Raw genomic sequence first — 18,136 nt, 5'->3', positions numbered from 1 at the left:
GAAGGGCATGCAGAGAGAGAGAGACAGAGAGAGAGAGAGAGAGAGAGAGAGGAGGGAGAGAGCTGATACCAACTCACCTGACAAATATCACAAAAGGTTAATGTGCAAAATCACACACAAGCATAAACAGAGACAGACAGACACACACATACACACACAAAAAACAGGTTACTGTCTCCTGTCATTACAACACACCCATCACCCTCTACAAGGTCGTAGCATTTCATGAGAACTTCATCAGTATTAGTAAAAAGGTGAATATTCACGGTAGGAACTTAAAGGCCAAATTTCACAGCACTCGACAATTCCAGCTCGGGTGTTCAGGGTGAACAGACAGAGAGAGACAGAGACATGCACACGCACATCAGACTTATAATTCCTTACAAAGCCTGTGTGCGTGCGTGCTTGCGTGTATGTGTGTGAAACCTTTCAGCTCTACTGAAGGCTGCCTAGTACTGCAGCGCCCCTTAAAGTGCAATCAATTGAACCGCCTTCAGTCAACGTGCCGGCCCGACTGAGTAAAGAATGTGCTGCATCACAAACTGACCATGTCTGAGGAACTGAAGCACCAGCTCACACAACCACTGAGGTATACTTACACACACACACACACACACACACACACACACACACACACACACACACACACACACACACACACACACACACACACACACACACACACACACACACACACACACAGCTCTGTCGGAGAAGCAGTGATGCAATTCTCCAGCACACACAAACGTTTCGCTGTCTGGCAGTCCTTCATCTGGTGGATCTAAACATCACAGCTTTACAACCACAAAAGGAAAATGGCCCTTGAAGTGGATCTTGGACGCGACCACATGCTGCACCAGTTTGGTACTGGAGTTGCATGGACCAGGCCATGTTCCTCCCACTGGCTTTACCACCAAGGCCCTTGGGGCAACAATGAACTGAATAACAGCCCCAGGAGGCAGGAACACGCAGTGTGGTCTGCTGTCCAGAGCACTGCTGTTAGTTAACACTGCTTTTAGCTTAGCTGAGCTGCTGCAAGTTGAACCAGGCTGAAACCACATGTGCCTAAAGGAACCAATAAAATAGGCTAAATGTAAGGGAGGTCTAATCTAGAACAGCTACTTCTGAATAAGCCACCATAATTGAAACATCAGCAGAGTGCAGGGGGGTGGACAAAGATCCATTCAAAAACATTAATTGTCTATATGAGCTGTTCTTAAAAGGCCAGACTAACTGAACAATTGATCTGACCTCGAAGACACGTACTGCAGAGAAAATCCAAAAAAGACCACTTTCCAGAATCCCCACTGACAGCAGTTAAGAGGAATAAAAGATTTTGTGTCGGTCTTGAAAAACAACACCTAGAGTTACATGTGAGCGTGTGATCAATAGTGCGCTTATATACCCACCCCAGTGGCTCAGGTTTGAGCTAATTAACACCAACTACAGTCCCTGCCATGAGAGAAGTACTGTAGAAGGTGGCGTTGAAGACCTGGCAGTGGGAATCTTTCTAGGAGCAGCAGGTGTTCACAGCTTTCCTCTAGTGTATCCACCTTGGAGGAACACTCAGACACAGCCAATGTTTGTTTACCACGGCAACAGCGCACAGGTGCTAGGACCATTCACTGAGGATCTATTACCATAGGAATAGATTGTGCTTCAACTTCTCTGAATTCAGGTATGGTTAACCAGGACTAGACTGTATCCTCAGCACGCAGTTTATCAGTAATGTCTACTTTAAGCTTACACTCACTGGGCACTTTAAATTAGAAATAAATAATTTTGACCACCAAAAAGTAGCAAACATTTATGAAGGTAAATTATTTTTGCTTTTTTTCCCCTATAAAGTAAAGCTCACATGAGATTAATTAAATTACTCAAATGAACCAATTTATGCTTCACATCGCAGGTCACTCACGTGGAGGCAGCCATGTTTAAAGTACATTTAGGACACAAGCTCTGAAACAACCAGGCCAACAGGTGTCAGTATAATAGCCGCTTCATAACGAAAAAAAAAAAAAGCCATTTGAAAAAAATACTTATTGCTCCTTTAAAATGGTAGACCTGCCTTACAGGTGCATTTTAATAGAAATATTGACTGCAGCCAATTTGTTAACATGCAGAATTGGGCTGTCAGCATCTATCCTGTTCATCACTCACCAGTGTCACCAGTGTCAGACAGTGGTCTGGTGAGGGGGTATTATTTGGGCAGGAAGCCTGCAGTTGCCCTGGAATTGTGCTGGGTGCTGTGCTGGTGTGAGTGTATGAGGTACAGCAGTGTTACTGGAATCTTTACTAGTGTCAGTGTCACTGCTGAGCTGAGAACGGTCCAACACCCAAAAATATCCAGCCAACAGCAACCCTCTAACCAGAAACAGACCACTGCACATAGCCACACATGAGCTGTGGTCTCTACTTGTGCATCTACACAATGTTTCTAATAAACAAATGTTTGTAATCAAGTAATGAGTGTATTGGTACAACTGTAACAATCAACAATATTTGCCATCAAAGGCCATTTACTGCATAATATATTTGTCACCCTGGAATGAGAGAGGCGTCACACCCAATCACATCTACTGGAAAACTCAATGGCCAAAGATATTCAGTATTTCTTCTTTAGGTGAAAACTAAGCAGATGTAAAGAAAACATCTATTTAATTTGAAGGAGCTGAGTACAGACAGCATATTTACAAAAACGCTGATTCTTTTCAACTTTAACATTGAACACTATTAGACAATACAAATACACAAAGGTCAGAAAATGTTTGAAATAGAACAGGCTTTGATTACTCTTAGGAGACCATTATTTCAGGTGCCTTTTCATTTATGTGGTCTAAGATGCAGACACACACACATGTACTCAGGACAAACTTCCACTGGCAAAACACCAGACTGGAGTACCGCGGTCGTTGCTATGACGACATGACGATCGCACACTGAAAAAATGCACCCGCCATCTCATTTTAAGAGGACAATGTTTTCTTCTTGTTGTTCATTAAAGCAAAACCAGGAAGAAGGCATGAGCCACTGGAGGAGCAAGAGGAAGCCCACAGGATCACCTGCACTCCACCTCTGAACTGCTTGGATAACCGTTTCCTACTGACCACACCAGCTACCACTGCGTAGAAATAGCCTGGGTTTCCCTTATCAGGATTTCATATCCAGTTATCTCCAGTTACAGGACACACAAAACACTGTCTAACAAACACACAACAAATAACACACCAACTACATAAGGAGTCTGTTTTCACAGACCTCTATATAGTCAAAGTAGTGTACGCTTCTTTATGCAAACGATTTTTCTACCATTTTGCGTTCACCTAAATGTTGTTCGGCTCTCTCATTGTATTATGAGGAAACAGCATTTAACCCATATGAACACTAGCCATCCAAGCTTCCATAAATCCCTCGTAGACAAACACAATCTTGACTAGAAAGCTTGCATGAATTAAAGGCTATAAGCTATTATGACTAAACTACTGGCTCGATGAACAGATGGCCTTAAAGAACAGGGAGGTCTGGAAAGAGCTTCAGTCCCCCCCACAAAAAAATCCCTGATTAATGCTCTGCAGACAATTAAAGCAGCATGCGCATGAAAGCACGACAATAATATGTATAACAACTCAGCAGGACGTGTGCTATTTACCAATCCAGACTATTTTAACAATCAGCTCCATGTACAACTGAACAGGATGTACATGGTCTCAGATCCCTGTTTGGAAGATGTAGAGGAGGCCCAGGCTGTTGAATGACAGTTAATGAGTAATTAACAGGAGTGGGGATGGTGGGATAAGTGTGAGAGTCTGTCAGTAAGATCACAGCAGTGTGTGTGTGCATGCATATGAGTGTATTTCTCTCTCTCTCTCTCTCCCTCTCTCTCTCTCCTTCTTTCTCCCTCCCTCCCTCTCCTTCTCTCTCCCTCCCCTTCTCCCTCTCTCTCTCTCCTTCTCCCTCTCTCTCTCTCCTTCTTTCTCCTTCTCCCTCTCTCTCTCTCCTTCTCCCTCTCTCTCTCTCTCCTTCTTTCTCCTTCTCCCTCTCTCTCTCTCCTTCTCCCTCTCTCTCTCTCTCCTTCTTTCTCCTTCTCCCTCTCTCCTTCTTTCTCCTTCTCCCTCTCTCTCCTTCTTTCTCCCTCCCTCCCTCTCTCTCTCCCTCTCCTTCTCTCTCCCTCCCTCCCTCCCTCCCTCTCTCTCCTTCTCCCTCTCTCTCTCTCCTTCTTTCTCCCTCCCTCCCTCTCCTTCTCCTTCTCTCTCCCTCCCTCTCCTTCTCCCTCTCTCTCTCTCCTTCTCCCTCTCTCTCTCTCCTTCTTTCTCCTTCTCCCTCTCTCTCTCTCCTTCTTTCTCCTTCTCCCTCTCTCTCCTTCTTTCTCCCTCCCTCCCTCCCTCTCTCTCTCCCCTCTCCTTCTCTCTCCCTCCCTCCCTCCCTCCCTCTCTCTCCTTCTCCTCTCTCTCTCTCCTTCTTTCTCCCTCCCTCCCTCCCTCTCCCTCTCCTTCTCTCCCTCTCCCCTCTCCTCTCTCTCTCTCCCCTTCTTTCTCTCTCTCCCTCTCTCCTTCTTTCTCCTTCTCCCTCTCTCTCCTTCTTTCTCCCTCCTCCCTCTCTCTCCTCCCCTCTCCTTCTCTCTCCCTCCCTCCCTCCCTCCCTCCTCTCTTCTCCCTCTCTCTCTCTTCCTTTCTCCCTCCCCTCCCTCTCCTCTCCTTCCTCTCTCCCTCCTCTCCTCTCTCTCCTCCCTCCCCCCTCCCTCTCTCTCTCCTTCTCCCTCATTCCCTCTCCTCTCCTTCTTTCTCCTTCTCCCTCCTCTCTCTCTCCCTCTCTCTCTCCCTCCCCTCCTCTCCTCTCCCCCTCCCCTCCCTCCCTCCCTCTCTCTCCTTCTCCCTCCTTCTTTCTCCTTCCCTCTCTTCTCTCTCCTTCTCCCTCTCTCTCTCTCCTCCTTCTTTCTCCTTCTCCCTCTCTCCTCTCTCCTTCTCCCTCTCTCTCTCTCCTTCTTTCTCCTTCTCCCTCTCTCCTTCTTTCTCCTTCTCTCTCTCTCTCCTTCTTTCGTCCCCTCGCCCTCCTCTCCGCTTCCTCTCCCCTCTCCTTCTCTCTCCCTCCCTCCCTCCCTCCCTCTCTCATCCTTCTCCCTCTCTCTCTCAGCCTTCTTTCTCCCTCGCCTCCCTCTCCTTCTCCTTCTCCTCCCTCTCCTTCTCCCTCTCTCTCTCCTTCCTCTCTCCTTCTTTCTCCTTCTCCCTCTCTCTCTCTCTCCTTTCTTTCTCCTTCTCCCTCTCTCCTCTTCTTTTCTCCTCCTTCCCTCCTCCCTCTCTCTCTCCTCCTTCTCTCTCTCCCTCCCTCCCTCCCTCCTCTCTCTCCTTCTCCTCTCTCTCTCTCCTCTTTCTCCCTCCTCCCTCCCTCTCCTTCTCTCCTCCCTCTCTCTCTCTCCTTCTTCTCCTTCTCCTCTCTCCTTCTTTCTCCTTCTCCTCTCTCCTTCTTCTCCTCCCTCCCTCTCTCTCCCTCTCCTTCTCTCCCTCCCTCCCTCCCTCCCTCTCTCCTTCTCCTCTCTCTCTCCTTCTTTCTCCTCCCTCCCTCTCCTTCTCCTTCTCTCTCCCTCCCTCCTTCTCCCTCTCTCTCTCTCTCTCCTTCTCTCTCTCTCTCCTTCTTTCTCCTTCTCCCTCTCTCTCTTTCTTCTCCTTCTTCTCCTTCTCCCTCTCTCTCCTTTCTTTCTCCCTCCCTCCCTCCCTCTCTCTCTCTCCCCTCTCCTTCTCTCTCTCCTCCCTCCTCTCTCCCTCCTCTCTCTCCTTCTCCCTCTCTCTCTCTCCTTCTCCCTCCCTCCCTCCCTCTCCTTCTCTCCCTCCCCTTCTCCTCTCTCTCTCCTTCTCCTCTCTCTCTCTCTCTCTCTCCCTTCTTTCTCCTTCTCCCTCCTCCTTCTCCCTTCTTTCTCCTTCTCCCTCTCTCCTTCTTTCTCCTTCTCCCTCTCTCTCCTTCTTTCTCCCTCCTCCCTCTCTCTCCTTCTCTCCTTCTCCCTCTCTCTCTCTCCTTCTTCTCCTTCCTCTCTCTCTCCTTCTTCTCCTTCTCCCTCTCTCCTTCTTTCTCCCTCCCTCCCTCTCTCTCCTCTCCTTCTCTCCCTCCCTCCCTCCCTCCCTCTCTCTCTCCTTCTCCTCTCTCTCTCCTTCTTCTCCCTCCCTCCCTCTCCTTCTCTCCTCCTCTCTCCCTCTCTCTCTCTCCTTCTCCTCTCTCTCTCCTTCTTTCTCCTTCTCCCTCTCTCCTTCTTTCCTCCCTCCTCCCTCCTCTTCTCTCCCTCCTCCCTCCCTCCCTCCCTCTCTCCTTCTCCTCCTTCTTCTCCTTCTCCCTCTCTCTCTCTCTCCTCTTCTCCCTCTCTCTCTCACTCCTCTTCTCCTTCTCCTCTCTCTCTCCTTCTCCCTCTCTCTCTCTCCTTCTTCTCCTTCCTCTCTCCTTCCTTCTCCTTCTCCTCTCTCCTTCTTCTCCCTCCCTCTCTCTCTCCTCTCCTTCTCTCCCTCCCTCCCTCCTCCTCTCTCCTTCCTCCTCTCTCTCCTTCTTCTCCTCCTCCCTCCTCCTTCTCCTTCTCTCTCTCCCTCCCTCCTTCTCCCTCTCTCTCTCCTTCTCCTCTCTCTCTCCTTCTTCTCCTTCCTCTCTCTCTCTCCTCTTCCTTCTCTCTCTCCTTCTTCTCCCTCCTCCTCCCTCTCTCTCTCCTCCCTCCTTCTCTCTCCCTCCCTCCCTCCCTCCTCTCTCCTTCTCCCTCTCTCTCTCTCCTTCTTTCTCCTCCTCCTCCCTCTCCTTCTCCCTCTCCCTCTCTCTCTCTCCTTCCTTCTCCTTCTCCTCTCTCCTTCTTCTCCTTCTCCCTCTCTCCTTCTTCTCCCTCCTCCCTCTCTCTCCTCTCCTTCTCTCTCCTCCCTCCCTCCCTCCCTCTCTCCTTCTCCTCTCTCTCTCCTTCTTTCTCCCTCCCTCCTCTCCTTCTCCTTCTCTCTCCCTCCCTCCTTCTCCCTCTCTCCTTCTCCTCTCTCTCTCTCCTTCTTTCTCCTTCCCTCCTTCTTCTCCTTTCTCCTCTCTCCTTCTCTCTTTCTCCCTCCTCCCTCCCTCTCTCTCTCCCCTCTCCTTCTCTCTCTCCCTCCTCCCTCCCTCCCTCTCTCCTTCTCCTCTCTCTCTCCTTCTTCTCCCTCCCTCCCTCCTCCTTCTCTCCCTCCCCTTCTCCTCTCTCTCTCTCCTCTCCCTCCTCCTTCTTTCTCCTTCCTCCTTCTCCCTCTCTCTCTCTCCTTCTCCCTTCTCCTCTCCTTCTCCTTCCTCTCTCTCTCTCCTTCTTCTCCTCCCTCTCCCTCTCTCTCTCCTTCTCTCTCCCCTCTTCTCTCCTCTCTCTCTCCTTCTTTCTCCTTCTCCTCTCTCTCTCCTTCTTCTCCTTCTCCTCTCTCCCTTCTTTCTCCTCCTCCCTCTCTCTCTCCCCCTCTCCTTCTCTCTCCCTCCCTCCCTCCCTCCCTCTCCTTCCTCTCTCCTTTCTCCTCCTCCCTTCTCCTTCTCTCTCCCTCCCTTCTCCCTCTCTCTCTCTCTCCTTCTCCCTCTCTCTCCTTCTTCTCCTTCTCCTCTCTCTCCTTCTTTCTCCCTCCTCCCTTCTCTCTCTCTCCCCTCTCCTTCTCTCTCTCTCCTCCCTCCCTCCTCCCTCCCTCTCTCCCTCTCCCCTCTCCTTCTCTCTCCCTCCTCCCTCCCTCTCCTTCTCTCTCCTCCCTCTCTCCTTCTCCTCTCTCTCTCTCCTTCTTTCTCCCTCCCTCCCTCCCTCCCCTCTCCCTTCTCCCTCCTTCTCCTCTCTCTCTCCTTCTCCTTCCTCTCTCTCTCTCTCCTTCTTTCTCCTTCTCCTCTCTCTCTCTCTCCTTCTTTCTCCTCCCTCCCTCCTCTCTCTCTCTCTCCCTCCTCCTTCTCTCTCCCTCCCTCCCTCCCTCCCTCTCTCTCCTTCTCCTCTCTCTCTCCTTCTTTCCTTTCTCCCTCCCTCCCTCTCCTTCTTTCTCCTTCTCTCTCTCCTCCCTCCCTCTCTCCTTCCTCCCTCTCTCTCTCTCCTTCCTCCCTCTCTCTCTCTCTCCTTCTTTTCCTTCTCCCTCTCTCTCTCCTTCTTTCTCCTTCTCCCTCTCTCCTTCTCTTTCTCCCTCCCTCTCTCTCTCCTCTCCTTCTCTCTCCTCCCTCCCTCCCTCCCTCCCTCTCTCTCCTTCTCCCTCTCTCTCTCCTTCTTCTCCCTCCTCCCTCCCTCTCCTTCTCTCCTCCTCTCTTCCTCCTCTCTCTCCTTCTCCTCTCTCTCTCTCCTTCTCCTTCTCCTCTCTCTCTCTCCTTCCTTCCCTCTCTCTCTCTCCTTCTTCTCCTTCCCTCTCCTTTCTCCTTCTCCCTCTCTCTCCTTCTCTTCTCCCTCCTCCCTCTCTCTCCTTCTCTCTCCTCCCTTCTCCTCTCTCTCTCTCTCCTTCTTCTCCTTCTCCTCTCTCCTTCTTTCTCCTCCTCTCTCTCCTTCTTTCTCCCTCCCTCTCTCTCCCTCTCTCTCCTTCTCTCCTCCCTCCCTCCTCTCCCCCTCTCTCCTCCCTCTCTCTCCTTCTCTTTCTCCCTCCCTCCCTCCTTCTCTCTCCCTCCCCTTCTCCCTCTCTCTCTCTCCTTCTCCCTCTCTCTCTCTCCTTCTCTCTCTCTCTCTCCTTCTTCTCCCTCCCTCCCTCCCTCCTTCTCTCCCTCCCTTCTCCCTCTCTCTCTCTCCTTCTCCCCTCTCTCTCTCCTCTTTCTCCTTCTCCCTCTCTCTCTCCTTCTCCCTCTCTCTCTCTCCTTCTTTCTCCTCCCTCTCTCCTTCTTTCCTTCTCCCTCTCCTTCTTTCTCCCTCCCTCCCTCTCTCTCTCCTTCTCTCTCCCTTCTCCCTCTCTCTCTCTCTCTCCTTCTTCTCCTCCTTCTTCTCCTTCCTCTCTCCTTCTCTCTTTCTCCCTCCCTCCCTCTCTCTCTCTCCTCTCCTTCCTCCCTCCCTCCCTCCTCCCTCTCTCCTTCTCCTCTCTCTCTCTCTCCTTCTTCTCCCTCCCTCCCTCCTTCTCTCCCTTCTCCCTCTCTCTCTCTCCTTCTCCTCTCTCTCTCCTCTTTCTCCTTCTCCCTCTCTCTCTCCTTCTCCCTCTCTCTCTCTCTCTCTCCTTCTTCCTTCTCCTCCTTCTCCCTCTCTCTCTCTCTCCTTCTTCTCCTTCTCCTCTCCTTCTTTCTCCTTCTCCTCCTTCTTCTCCTCCTCCCTCTCTCTCTCCTTCTCTCTCCTTCTCCTCTCTCTCTCCTTCTTTCTCCTTCTCCCTCTCTCTCTCCTTCTCCTTCTCCCTCTCTCCTTCTTTCCCTCCCTCCCTCTCTCCTCCTTCTCTCTCCCTCCCTCCTCCCTCCTCTCTCCTTCTCCCTCTCTCTCTCCTTCTTCTCCTCCCTCCTCTCCTTCTCTCTCCCTCCTTCTCCCTCTCTCTCTCTCCTTCTCCTCTCTCTCTCTCCTTTCTCCTTCTCCCTCTCTCTCCTTCTTTCTCCTCCTCCTCTCTCTCCCTCTCCCTTCTCTCTCCTCCTCCTCCTCCTCTCTCCCTCTCCTCTCCTTCTCTCTCCCTCCCTCCTCCCTCCTTCTCTCTCCCTCCTCTCTCCTCTCTCCCTCTCTCTCTCTCCTTTCTTTCTCCTCCTCCCTCCTCCCTCTCCTTCTCTCCTCTCCCTCTCTCTCTCCTTCTCCTCTCTCTCTTTCTCCTCTTCTCCTTCTCCTCTCTCTCCTTCTTCTCCCTCCTCTCTCTCCCTCTCCTTCTCTCTCCCTCCCTCCTCCTCCCTCTCCTTCTCTCTCCTCCTCCTCCCTCCCTCTCCTTCTCTCTCTCCCTCCCTCCCTCCCTCCCTCCTCTCCTTCTCTCTCTCTCTCCCTCCCTCCCTCCCTCCCTCCCTCTCTCTCCTTCTTCTCCTCCTCCCTCTCTCCCTCTCCTTCTCTCTCCTCTCTCCTTCTCTTTCTCCCTCCCTCTCTCTCTCTCCTTCTCTCTCCTCTCTCTCCTTCTCCCTCTCCTTCTCCCTCTCTCTCCTTCTTTCTCCTTCTCCCTCTCTCCTTCTTCCTCCTCTCTCTCTCCTTCTCTCTCTCTCCTCCTCCCTCCCTCCCTCCCTCCTCTCCTTCTCTCTCCTCCTCTCTCTCCTTCTCCCTCTCTCTCCTTCTTTCTCCTCCTCCCTCCTCCCTCTCCTTCTCTCTCCTCCTTCTCCCTCTCTCTCTCTCCTTCTCCCTCTCTCTCTCTCCCTTCCTTCTCTCCTTCTCCCTCTCTCTCTCCCTTTCCTTTCTCCCTCCCTCCCTCTCTCTCCCTCCCTCTCCTTCCTCTCTCCTCCTCCCTCCCTCCCTCCCTCTCTCCCTCCCTCTCCCTCTCTCCTTCTTTCTCCCTCCTCCCTCTCTCCCTCCTTCTCTCTCTCCTCTCCTTCTTTCTCCTCCCTCTCTCTCTCCTCTTCTCCCTCCCTCCTTCTCTCTCCCTCCCTCCCTCTCTCTCCTTCTTCTTCCCTCCTCCCTCTCTCTCTCCTTCTTTCTCCCTCCCTCTCTCTCCTTCCTCCTCCTTCTCCTCTCTCCTCTTCTCCTCTCCTTCTTTCTCCTCCCTCCCTCTCCCTCTCTCTCCTTCTCTCTCCTCTCTTTCCTCCTTCTTTCCTCCTCTCCTTCTCTCTCCCTCCCTCCCTCTCTCTCCTCCTCTTCTCCCTCTCTCCTTCTTTCTCCCTCTCTCTCTTTCTTTCTCCTCCTCCCTCCCTCTCTCTCTCCTTCTCTCCTCCCTCCTCCTCTTTCTCCCTCCCTCTCTCTCCTTCTTCTCCCTCCCTCTCCTCTCTCTCCCTCCTCCCTCTCTCTCCTTCTTCTCCCTCTCTCTCTCTCCTTCTTCTCCTCCTCCTCCCTCCCTCCCTCTCTCCTTCTCTCCTCCTCCCTCTCTCTCTCTCTCCTTCTTCCTCCCTCTCTCTCCTTCCTTTCTCCCTCCCTCTCTTCTCTCCTCCCTCCCTCTCTCTCCTTCTCCCTTCTCTCCTTCTCCCTCTCTCCTTCTTTCTCCTCTCTCTCTCTCCTTCTCTTTCTCCCTCCTCCCTCCCTCCCTCTCTCTCGTTCTCTCTCCCTCCCTCCTCCTCTCTCTCTCTCTCCTTCTTTTCTCTCTCTCCTCTCTCTCCCTCTCCTTCTCTCCCTCCCTCCTCTCTCCTCTCTTTCTCCCTCCTCCTTCTCTCTCCCTCCCTCCCTCTCTCCTTCTCCCTCTCTCTCCTTCTCTCTTCTCCTCTCTCTCTTTCTTTCTCCTCCCCTCCTCCCTCTCTCTCTCCTTCTCTCTCCTCTCCTTCTTCTCCTCCCTCTCTCTCTCTCTCTCCTTCTTTCTCCCTCCCTCTCCTTCTCCCTCCCTCCCTCTCCTTCTTTCTCCTCTCTCTCTCTCTTCTTTCTCCCTCCTCCCTCCCTCTCTCTCTCTCTCCTTCTCTCTCCTTCTCTCTCTCTCCTTCTTCTCCCTCCTCCTCCCTCTCTCTCTCGTTCTCTCCTCCCTCCCTCCCTCTCTCTCTCTCTCTCTCTCTCGCTCTCTCTCCTCCTCCCTCCCTCTCTCTCTCCTTCTTTCTCCCTCCTCTCCTTCTCTCTCCCTCCCTCCCTCCTTCTTCTCCTCCTCTCCTTCTCTCCTCCTCCCTCTCCTTCTCCCTCTCTCCTTCTCTTTCTCCTCTCTCTCTTTCTTTCTCCTCCCTCCTCCCTCTCTCTCTCTCTTCTCTCCCTCCTTCTTCTCCCTCCCTCTCTCTCCTTCTTCTCCCTCCCTCTCTCTTCTCTCTCCCTCTCCTCCCTCTCCTTCTTTCTCCTCTCTCTCCTTCTCTTTCTCCCTCCCTCCCTCCCTCCCTCTCTCCTTCTCTCCTTCTCTCTCCTTCTTCTCCCTCCCTCCTCCCTTCTCTCCTCGTTTCTCTCCTCCCTCCCTCCCTCTCTCTCTCCTCTTTCTCCTCCCTTCTCCTTCTCTCTCCTTCTCCTCTCTCTCTCCTTCTCTTCTCCCTCTCTCTCTTCTTTCTCCCTCCCTCCCTCCCTCCTTCTCTCTCCTCTCCTTCTTCTCCTCCCTCTCTCTCTCCTTCTTCTCCTCCTCCTTCTCTCTCCTCCTCCCTCCTCCTTCTTCTCCTCTCTCTCTCCTTCTTCTCCCTCCCTCCCTCCCTCCCTCTCTCCTCTTCTCTCTCCTTCTCTCTCTCCTTCTTCTCCCTCCTCCCTCCCTCTCTCTCGTTCTCTCTCCCTCCTCCCTCCCTCTCTCTCGTTTCCTCTCTCCCTCCCTCCCTCCCTCTCTCTCTCTCTCTCTCTCTCTCTCTGCTCTTCCTCCCTCCCTCCTCCTTCTTCTCCCTCCCTCCTTCTCTCCCTCCTCCTCTCTCTCCTTCTTCTCCTCCCTCCTCTCTCTCCCTCCCTCCCTCTCTCCTTCTCCTCTCCTTCTTTCTCCTCTCTCTCTCTTTCTTCTCCTCCTCCCTCCCTCTCTCTCCTTCTCTCTCCCTCTCCTTCTTCTCTCCTCCCTCTCTCTCTCCTTCTTCTCCTCCCTCCTTCTCTCTCCTCCTCCTCTCCTTCTTCTTTCTCCTTCTCTCTCTCCTTCTTTCTCCCTCCCTCCCTCCTCCTTCTCCTCTCCTTCTCTCCCTCCCTCCCTCTCTCTCTCCTTCTTCTCCTCTCCTCCCTCCCTCCCTCTCTCTCTCCTTCTCCCTCCTCCTTCTCTCCCTCCCTCCTCTCTCTCCTTCTCTTCTCCCTCTCCTCTCCTTCTCTCTCCTCCTCCTCTCTCCTTTCTCCCTCTCTCCTTCTTTCTCCCTCTCTTTCTTTCTCCTCCTCCTCCTCTCCTCCTTCTCTCTCCCCCTCCTTCTTTCTCCCTCCTCTCTCTCTCCCTTTCTCCCTCCCTCTCCTTCTCTCCCTCCTCCTCCTTCTCCCTCTCTCTCTCCTTCTTCTCCTCCCTCCTCTCCCTCCTCTTCTCCTTTCCTCTCTCCTTCTCTCTCTCCTTCTTCCTCCCTCCCTCCCTCTCTCGCTCTTCCCTCCTCCCTCCCTCTCTCTCTCTCTTCTTCTCCTCCCTCTCCTTCTCCTTCTCCTCTCTCTCCTTCTTCTCCTCTCTCTTTCTTTCTCCCTCCTCCCTCCCTCTCTCCTTCTCTCCTCCTTCTTTCTCCCTCCCTCTCTCTCTCCTTCTTCTCCCTCCCTCTCCTTCTCTTCCTCCTCCCTCTCCTTCTTTCTCCTCTCTCTCTCTTTCTTTCTCCTCCCTCCTCCCTCCTTCTCTCTCCCTCTCCTTCTCCTCCCTCTCTCTCTCCTTCTCCCTCCCTCCTTCTCTCCTCCCTCCCTCCTTCTTTCTCCTCTCTCTCTCCTTCTTTCTCCTCCTCCTCCCTCCTCCTTCTCTCTCCTTCTCTCTCTCTCCTTCTTTCTCCCTCCCTCCTCCCTCTCTCGCTGCTCTCTCTCCTCCTCCCTCCCTCTCTCTCTCTTCTCTTCTCCCTCTCCTCCCTCTCCTTCTCTTCCTTCTCCTCTCTCCTTCTTCTCCCTCTCTCTCTTTCTTTCTCCCTCCCTCCTCCCTCTCCTTCTCTCTCCCTCTCCTTCTTTCTCCCTCCCTCTCTCTCTCTCCTCTTTCTCCCTCCTCTCCTTCTCTCCCTCCCTCCCTCTCCTTCTTTCTCCCTCTCTCTCTCCTTCTCCCTCCTCCTCCCTCTCCTCCCTCTCTCTCCTTCTCTCTCCTTCTCTCCTTCTTCTCCTCCTCCTTCCCTCTCTCGCTCTCTCCCTCCCTCCTCCTCTCTCTCTCCTTCTCTTCTCCCTCCCTTCTCCTTCTCTCTCCTTCCCTCTCCTTCTCCCTCTCTCTTTCTTTCTCCCTCCCTCCCTCCCTCTCCTTCTCTCCTCTCCTTCCTTTTCCTCCCTCTCTCTCTCCTTCTTTCCTCCCTCTCCTTCTCTCTCTCTCCTCCCTCCCTTCTCTCTCTTTCTCCTCTCTCTCCTTCTCCCTCCTCCTCCTCTCCCTCTCCCTTCTCCTTCTCTCTCTCTCTTTCTCCTCCTCCTCCCTCTCTCTCGCTTCCTTCCTCCCTCCCTCCCTCTCTCTCTCTCCTTCTTCCTCCCTCTCCTTCTCTCTCTCCTCCTCCCTCCCTCCCTCTCTCTCCCTCCCTCTCCCTCCCTCTCTCTCTCTCCTCTCCTTCCTCCCTCCCTCCCTCCCTCTCCTTCCCTCTCCCTCCCTCCCTCTCCTTCTTCTCCCTCCCTCCCTCTCTCTCTCCCTCCTCTCTCTCCTTCTCCCTCTCTCCCCCTCTCCTTCTTCTCCTCCCTCCCTCCCTCCCTCCCTCCCTCTCCTTCTCCCTCTCTCTCCCTCCTTCTCTCTCTCCTCCCTCCCTCCCTCTCTCTCTCCTTCTCTCCCTCCCTCCCTCTCCTTCTCCCTCTCTCTCTCCTCCCTCTCTCTCCCTCCCTCCTTCTCCCTCTCTCTCCCCCTCTCCTCTTCTTCCTCCCTCCCTCCCTCTCCTTCTCTCTCCCTCCTCCCTCCCTCTCCTTCTCCCTCTCCCTCCCTCCTCTCTCTCCCTCCCTCTCTCTCCTTCTCCTCTCTCTCCTCTCCTTCTCTCCTCCTCCTCCCTCTTCCTCCCTCCCTCTCCTCCCTCTTCTCTCCCTCTCCTTCTTCTCTCTCCCTCCTCCCTCTCTCCCTCCCTCTCCTTCTCCTTCTCCTCTCCCTCCTCCTCCTTCTTCTTTCTCCCTCCCTCCCTCTCTCCCTCCCTCTCTCTCCTTCTCCCTCTCTCTCCCCCTCTTCTCTCTCCTCCCTCCCTCTCCCTCCTCTTCTCTCTCCTCCCTCCCTCTCTCTCCCTCCTCCCTCTCTCCTTCCTACTAACCGCCAGCAATACAGCATGTGGGTTATTTCTTAAAATCTGAGTTTCTAAGACATGGCTTATTTGTTTATCTAGCTTCATCAAACAGAAAAGCAGCCAGATCAGTTAAGTTAGCATTGCATGCATCTGAAGACAGTGATCTCTCTGCTATCCACTGTAGTGGCACTAGCCCTAATGTAGCAGCTGTGATGTATGGTACTAAAGAGACCTGGCTGAACGCCGCTCTGGCATTACTGAGGACACCATAGCAGCTGCTCGGTGCAACCACAAAAACACGTACTTCTACTGAAAAAAACTAAAATGCATTTGTCCACTGAAATAAACTACAAAATAAATTAGATTGATAATATAAAGTTCATATGCAAGACTAATTAATTAATAGAATTTTCCCATAAGATTCTGTCCTGCTTTGGCTGCGCTGGGCAACAGAAACAGAGCTGGCATGTAAAAACCATGCTGCGGCAGAGTAGCTCAGAGGAAGGTGGCTGGGGCACGTAGGCATCATAACACCTCAGGCACCTCAGGCACAGAACGTCCGTGGCACCAAACCAGTCACCAGCGCACTGATCTCCATGAGGCAACCTCTCTGGTCACATGACATGATTCAGCGTGACAGGTTATGAAAACACCTGACTGACGTGGCTAACCATAGAAGTGTACACTATGGAGAGTTATGATGAGACTTATGGAGGGTAATAACGTTTGTGGGACTATAGGGGCCCATTTACACAGAAACTAGGTCACATGTACCTGCTGCAGTTTTTCTTGTTTTTATTTTTCCGTTTGGAGCCATCCCTGTCTTTGTGGTTGGTGAAAGGTAACATTGAGGCATACCCATGTTCCGCTTCTGCAAAAAAAGAACAAAAAAAGGGGGGGGGGGGGCAAGAGCGCAGGAGAGAGAGAGCCAACACAGACGATTATGATCATACACTGTAACTACTGGCAACATGCAAAATAAACACTGCCACAAAGTACACAGACCGAAAAATAGGCAAGTTTGTGCTAAATGCATCTCATTTTGTGCACATCTACTGCTTTTGGGTCAATGATGTCATCTGAACTCGAGTAAACCCAATAGCCAGCCAAACCACAACAGATAAAGGGGAGGGGGGGATGCGCTAGGAAAGCCTCTATCAGGAACAAATAGCCGCAACAGAATACGGATTTTAATCCCATATACGACAACAAACAAAAAGTGCACATAATACAGACGTTCCTGATATGGATATTTAGGCATGCAAAACAAATGGGTACATTTCAGATCACGTAAGTCTAGGAACGAGGCTCAACAAAACATCAGTCTCCCCGGAAAAGGCTGCTCGAAAACTGACCATCCATACTGCCCGTAATTTTCTCCATTATCTTTCAGAAATATCACTTATTTTTTCGAATTGTTTTTTCAAAGTGAAGGCAAGCAGGACTGTTATTAAATACCATTTACTTTTGACGGTAATGTACTTGCTCAACTAGCAGACATGTACACATACCGCCAACGGTGTATATAAATTCTTAGTTTAAAAAAAATAATTGTATGCGTTTTAAGTTACTTCACCTCTTTCTCTGCGATCAAGGTATTCAGCAGCTTCGATCAACATCTGCACCATTCCGATGGCCGCCATTTTCAACAATAACACCGATTTAATAAAAATGACAATCCGAATGAAAAATAGGAAAACAATCAGCCTCTGCTCTCTCCGTCTCGTGTCTGATGGTTGATTAAAAACAAGATAGATGGCCAGCAGCATAAAAAAACGTATTTTTGCAGACAAAAATGCCGGAGATGGAAGATTGTTGATATTAAAGCTTATTTTCTGATAAAGTATTGATGTGCCTTTGATAGCTAGCTAGCTAAGCAGTTTGCGCTCGTCCCCAAATGGAATGATATTGTGGGTCTGAATGCGACTGAAATCTCCTCCTTTAACTGCTCAATAACTATCTAGCTACTTGTACACATTTGGAAAGCTAATTTGCAAATGTTGGATTTCAAAACTTAAGAAAAAGGATTCGTGAAAAAAAGCGAGATTACCAAAACAAGGGCACTCTCCCTGAAAGCACGAAAAGACGGATTGGTGTAACATGCAAGTTCCCTGCCAACAACTGTGCCGTTTTGAGATGAGCTGTCAAACAACGCTGACAGCTAGTCTGTGTTTACTCTGAATCTAGCAACCTTACTAGCTGTGGTAGGTTAGCAAGCTAGCTAGATACCATTTCTTAGTTAGCTAACCTAGCTAAAGTCAAATATCCACTGCAGTGTCAATACCTGACAGTTATCTAGCTAGCTAGCGGGCTATATTTACACTGTGTTGAGACGCTCGTTTATTTGAACATGGACATTTATCTCCAAGTAGTTATGTTAGCTAGCCAGCTTTAATTCTGCAGCGTGTTTAACGGAAATAACAGAAAACTAAACCACAGAGATTCACCTCAGCAGGCTTCTCAAGAAAAACACAAAGTGCCTGACTCGGTCTGTGGTCCAAATGCAGTCCAAAAATCTAGCAAATCCCGTTTGTTTGACTCGGTACTGCTACCGGATTTGATGCAGCTAGCCAAGTTAAGTTGATTTGAGTAACTAGCAAGGCCGTTGTCGGTCGACAAATGATTTTAAAACGGTAGAGCTAGGCTGGAAAAAAACGGGCTTCTGGAGGTTGAAGGACCGTTGTTTTTAAGCGTTAAGCCTCTGAAGTTCAGAGAATCGTTGCTAGGTGACCGAACAGCTCGAGCTGCACGCGGTAATGACTGGCTATGACAGAAGTTTGTCACGGAGAGCAACGGAAAAAAAAACAAAAACAAACAAAAAAAGCGCAGCTAGCAGACAAACATCGCGCTCGCGGGCAGCCGAGACGGTTGTGATCCACCGTCACGTTACTGTACTCCTGTCAGGGGATCTAGCGGATCTGCGCTGCTATTGGCTGGCCGATACCGGAAACAGCGCTCCTATTGGACACCTTGGTTCTCAGCTTTTGAGCCGATATGACAGGGGGGGTAAAGAAACGAATAATGATACGTTTTGTACGTTTTAGGAATATGAATTATAATGGCCACCTCTAAGAAGCACATAATTTAAGCCGAAATGTAGGCACGCGTTTCATGCTACATTTGTTGTGCTGTCTAAACTGGTCGGCGCGTCACGCCACATCCGGACGTGATTGGCTAAACGACAACGCCTCCGGAACTCGACAGCCACGCCCCCTCGCACATGCTGCTTTAGCAGCAACCCTGGCGAGCCTTGGTTTTTAATGGTTTGGAGAGCACATCTTGGACGAGGAGTTCCCGAGAATTGTAATTTGTGCTTTTCGCATACTATCTTACGTAAGCAATTTAGATATCAGCTGTGTTATTTTTTACCCTTCAAAATATTGTAAAATTAAATTTATGATTTCTATACATACTTGATTGGCACTTTGCA

General features: G+C 51.2%; 1 protein-coding gene across 3 annotated transcripts in view; it reads right to left on the bottom strand.

The window, feature by feature from the left end:
- mxd1 (MAX dimerization protein 1) overlaps positions 1-17,592 on the bottom strand; it is a 34,565-nt gene extending 16,973 nt beyond the window's left edge. The window contains exons 1-2 of one of the 3 annotated variants that reach the window (XM_081714942.1): positions 16,283-17,592; positions 15,481-15,577 (exon numbers count right to left, since the gene is read on the bottom strand). In XM_081714942.1, coding sequence (XP_081571068.1) covers positions 15,481-15,577; positions 16,283-16,475 — 290 coding nt within the window. In that variant the 5' untranslated portion in view covers positions 16,476-17,592. The remainder of the gene's footprint in view (positions 1-15,480; positions 15,578-16,282) is intronic. The other 2 variants (XM_081714941.1, XM_035529960.2) reach the window with 2 other exon arrangements.
- Between the last annotated feature and the right edge of the window lie 544 nt (positions 17,593-18,136).

This window comes from Electrophorus electricus, chromosome 5 (assembly GCF_041902795.1).
Source record: "Electrophorus electricus isolate QZ-2024a chromosome 5, ASM4190279v1, whole genome shotgun sequence".
Lineage (NCBI taxonomy): Eukaryota > Metazoa > Chordata > Actinopteri > Gymnotiformes > Gymnotidae > Electrophorus > Electrophorus electricus.
Note: the sequence above shows the minus strand (reverse complement) of the source record. Positions and strands in the feature narration are given on the sequence as shown.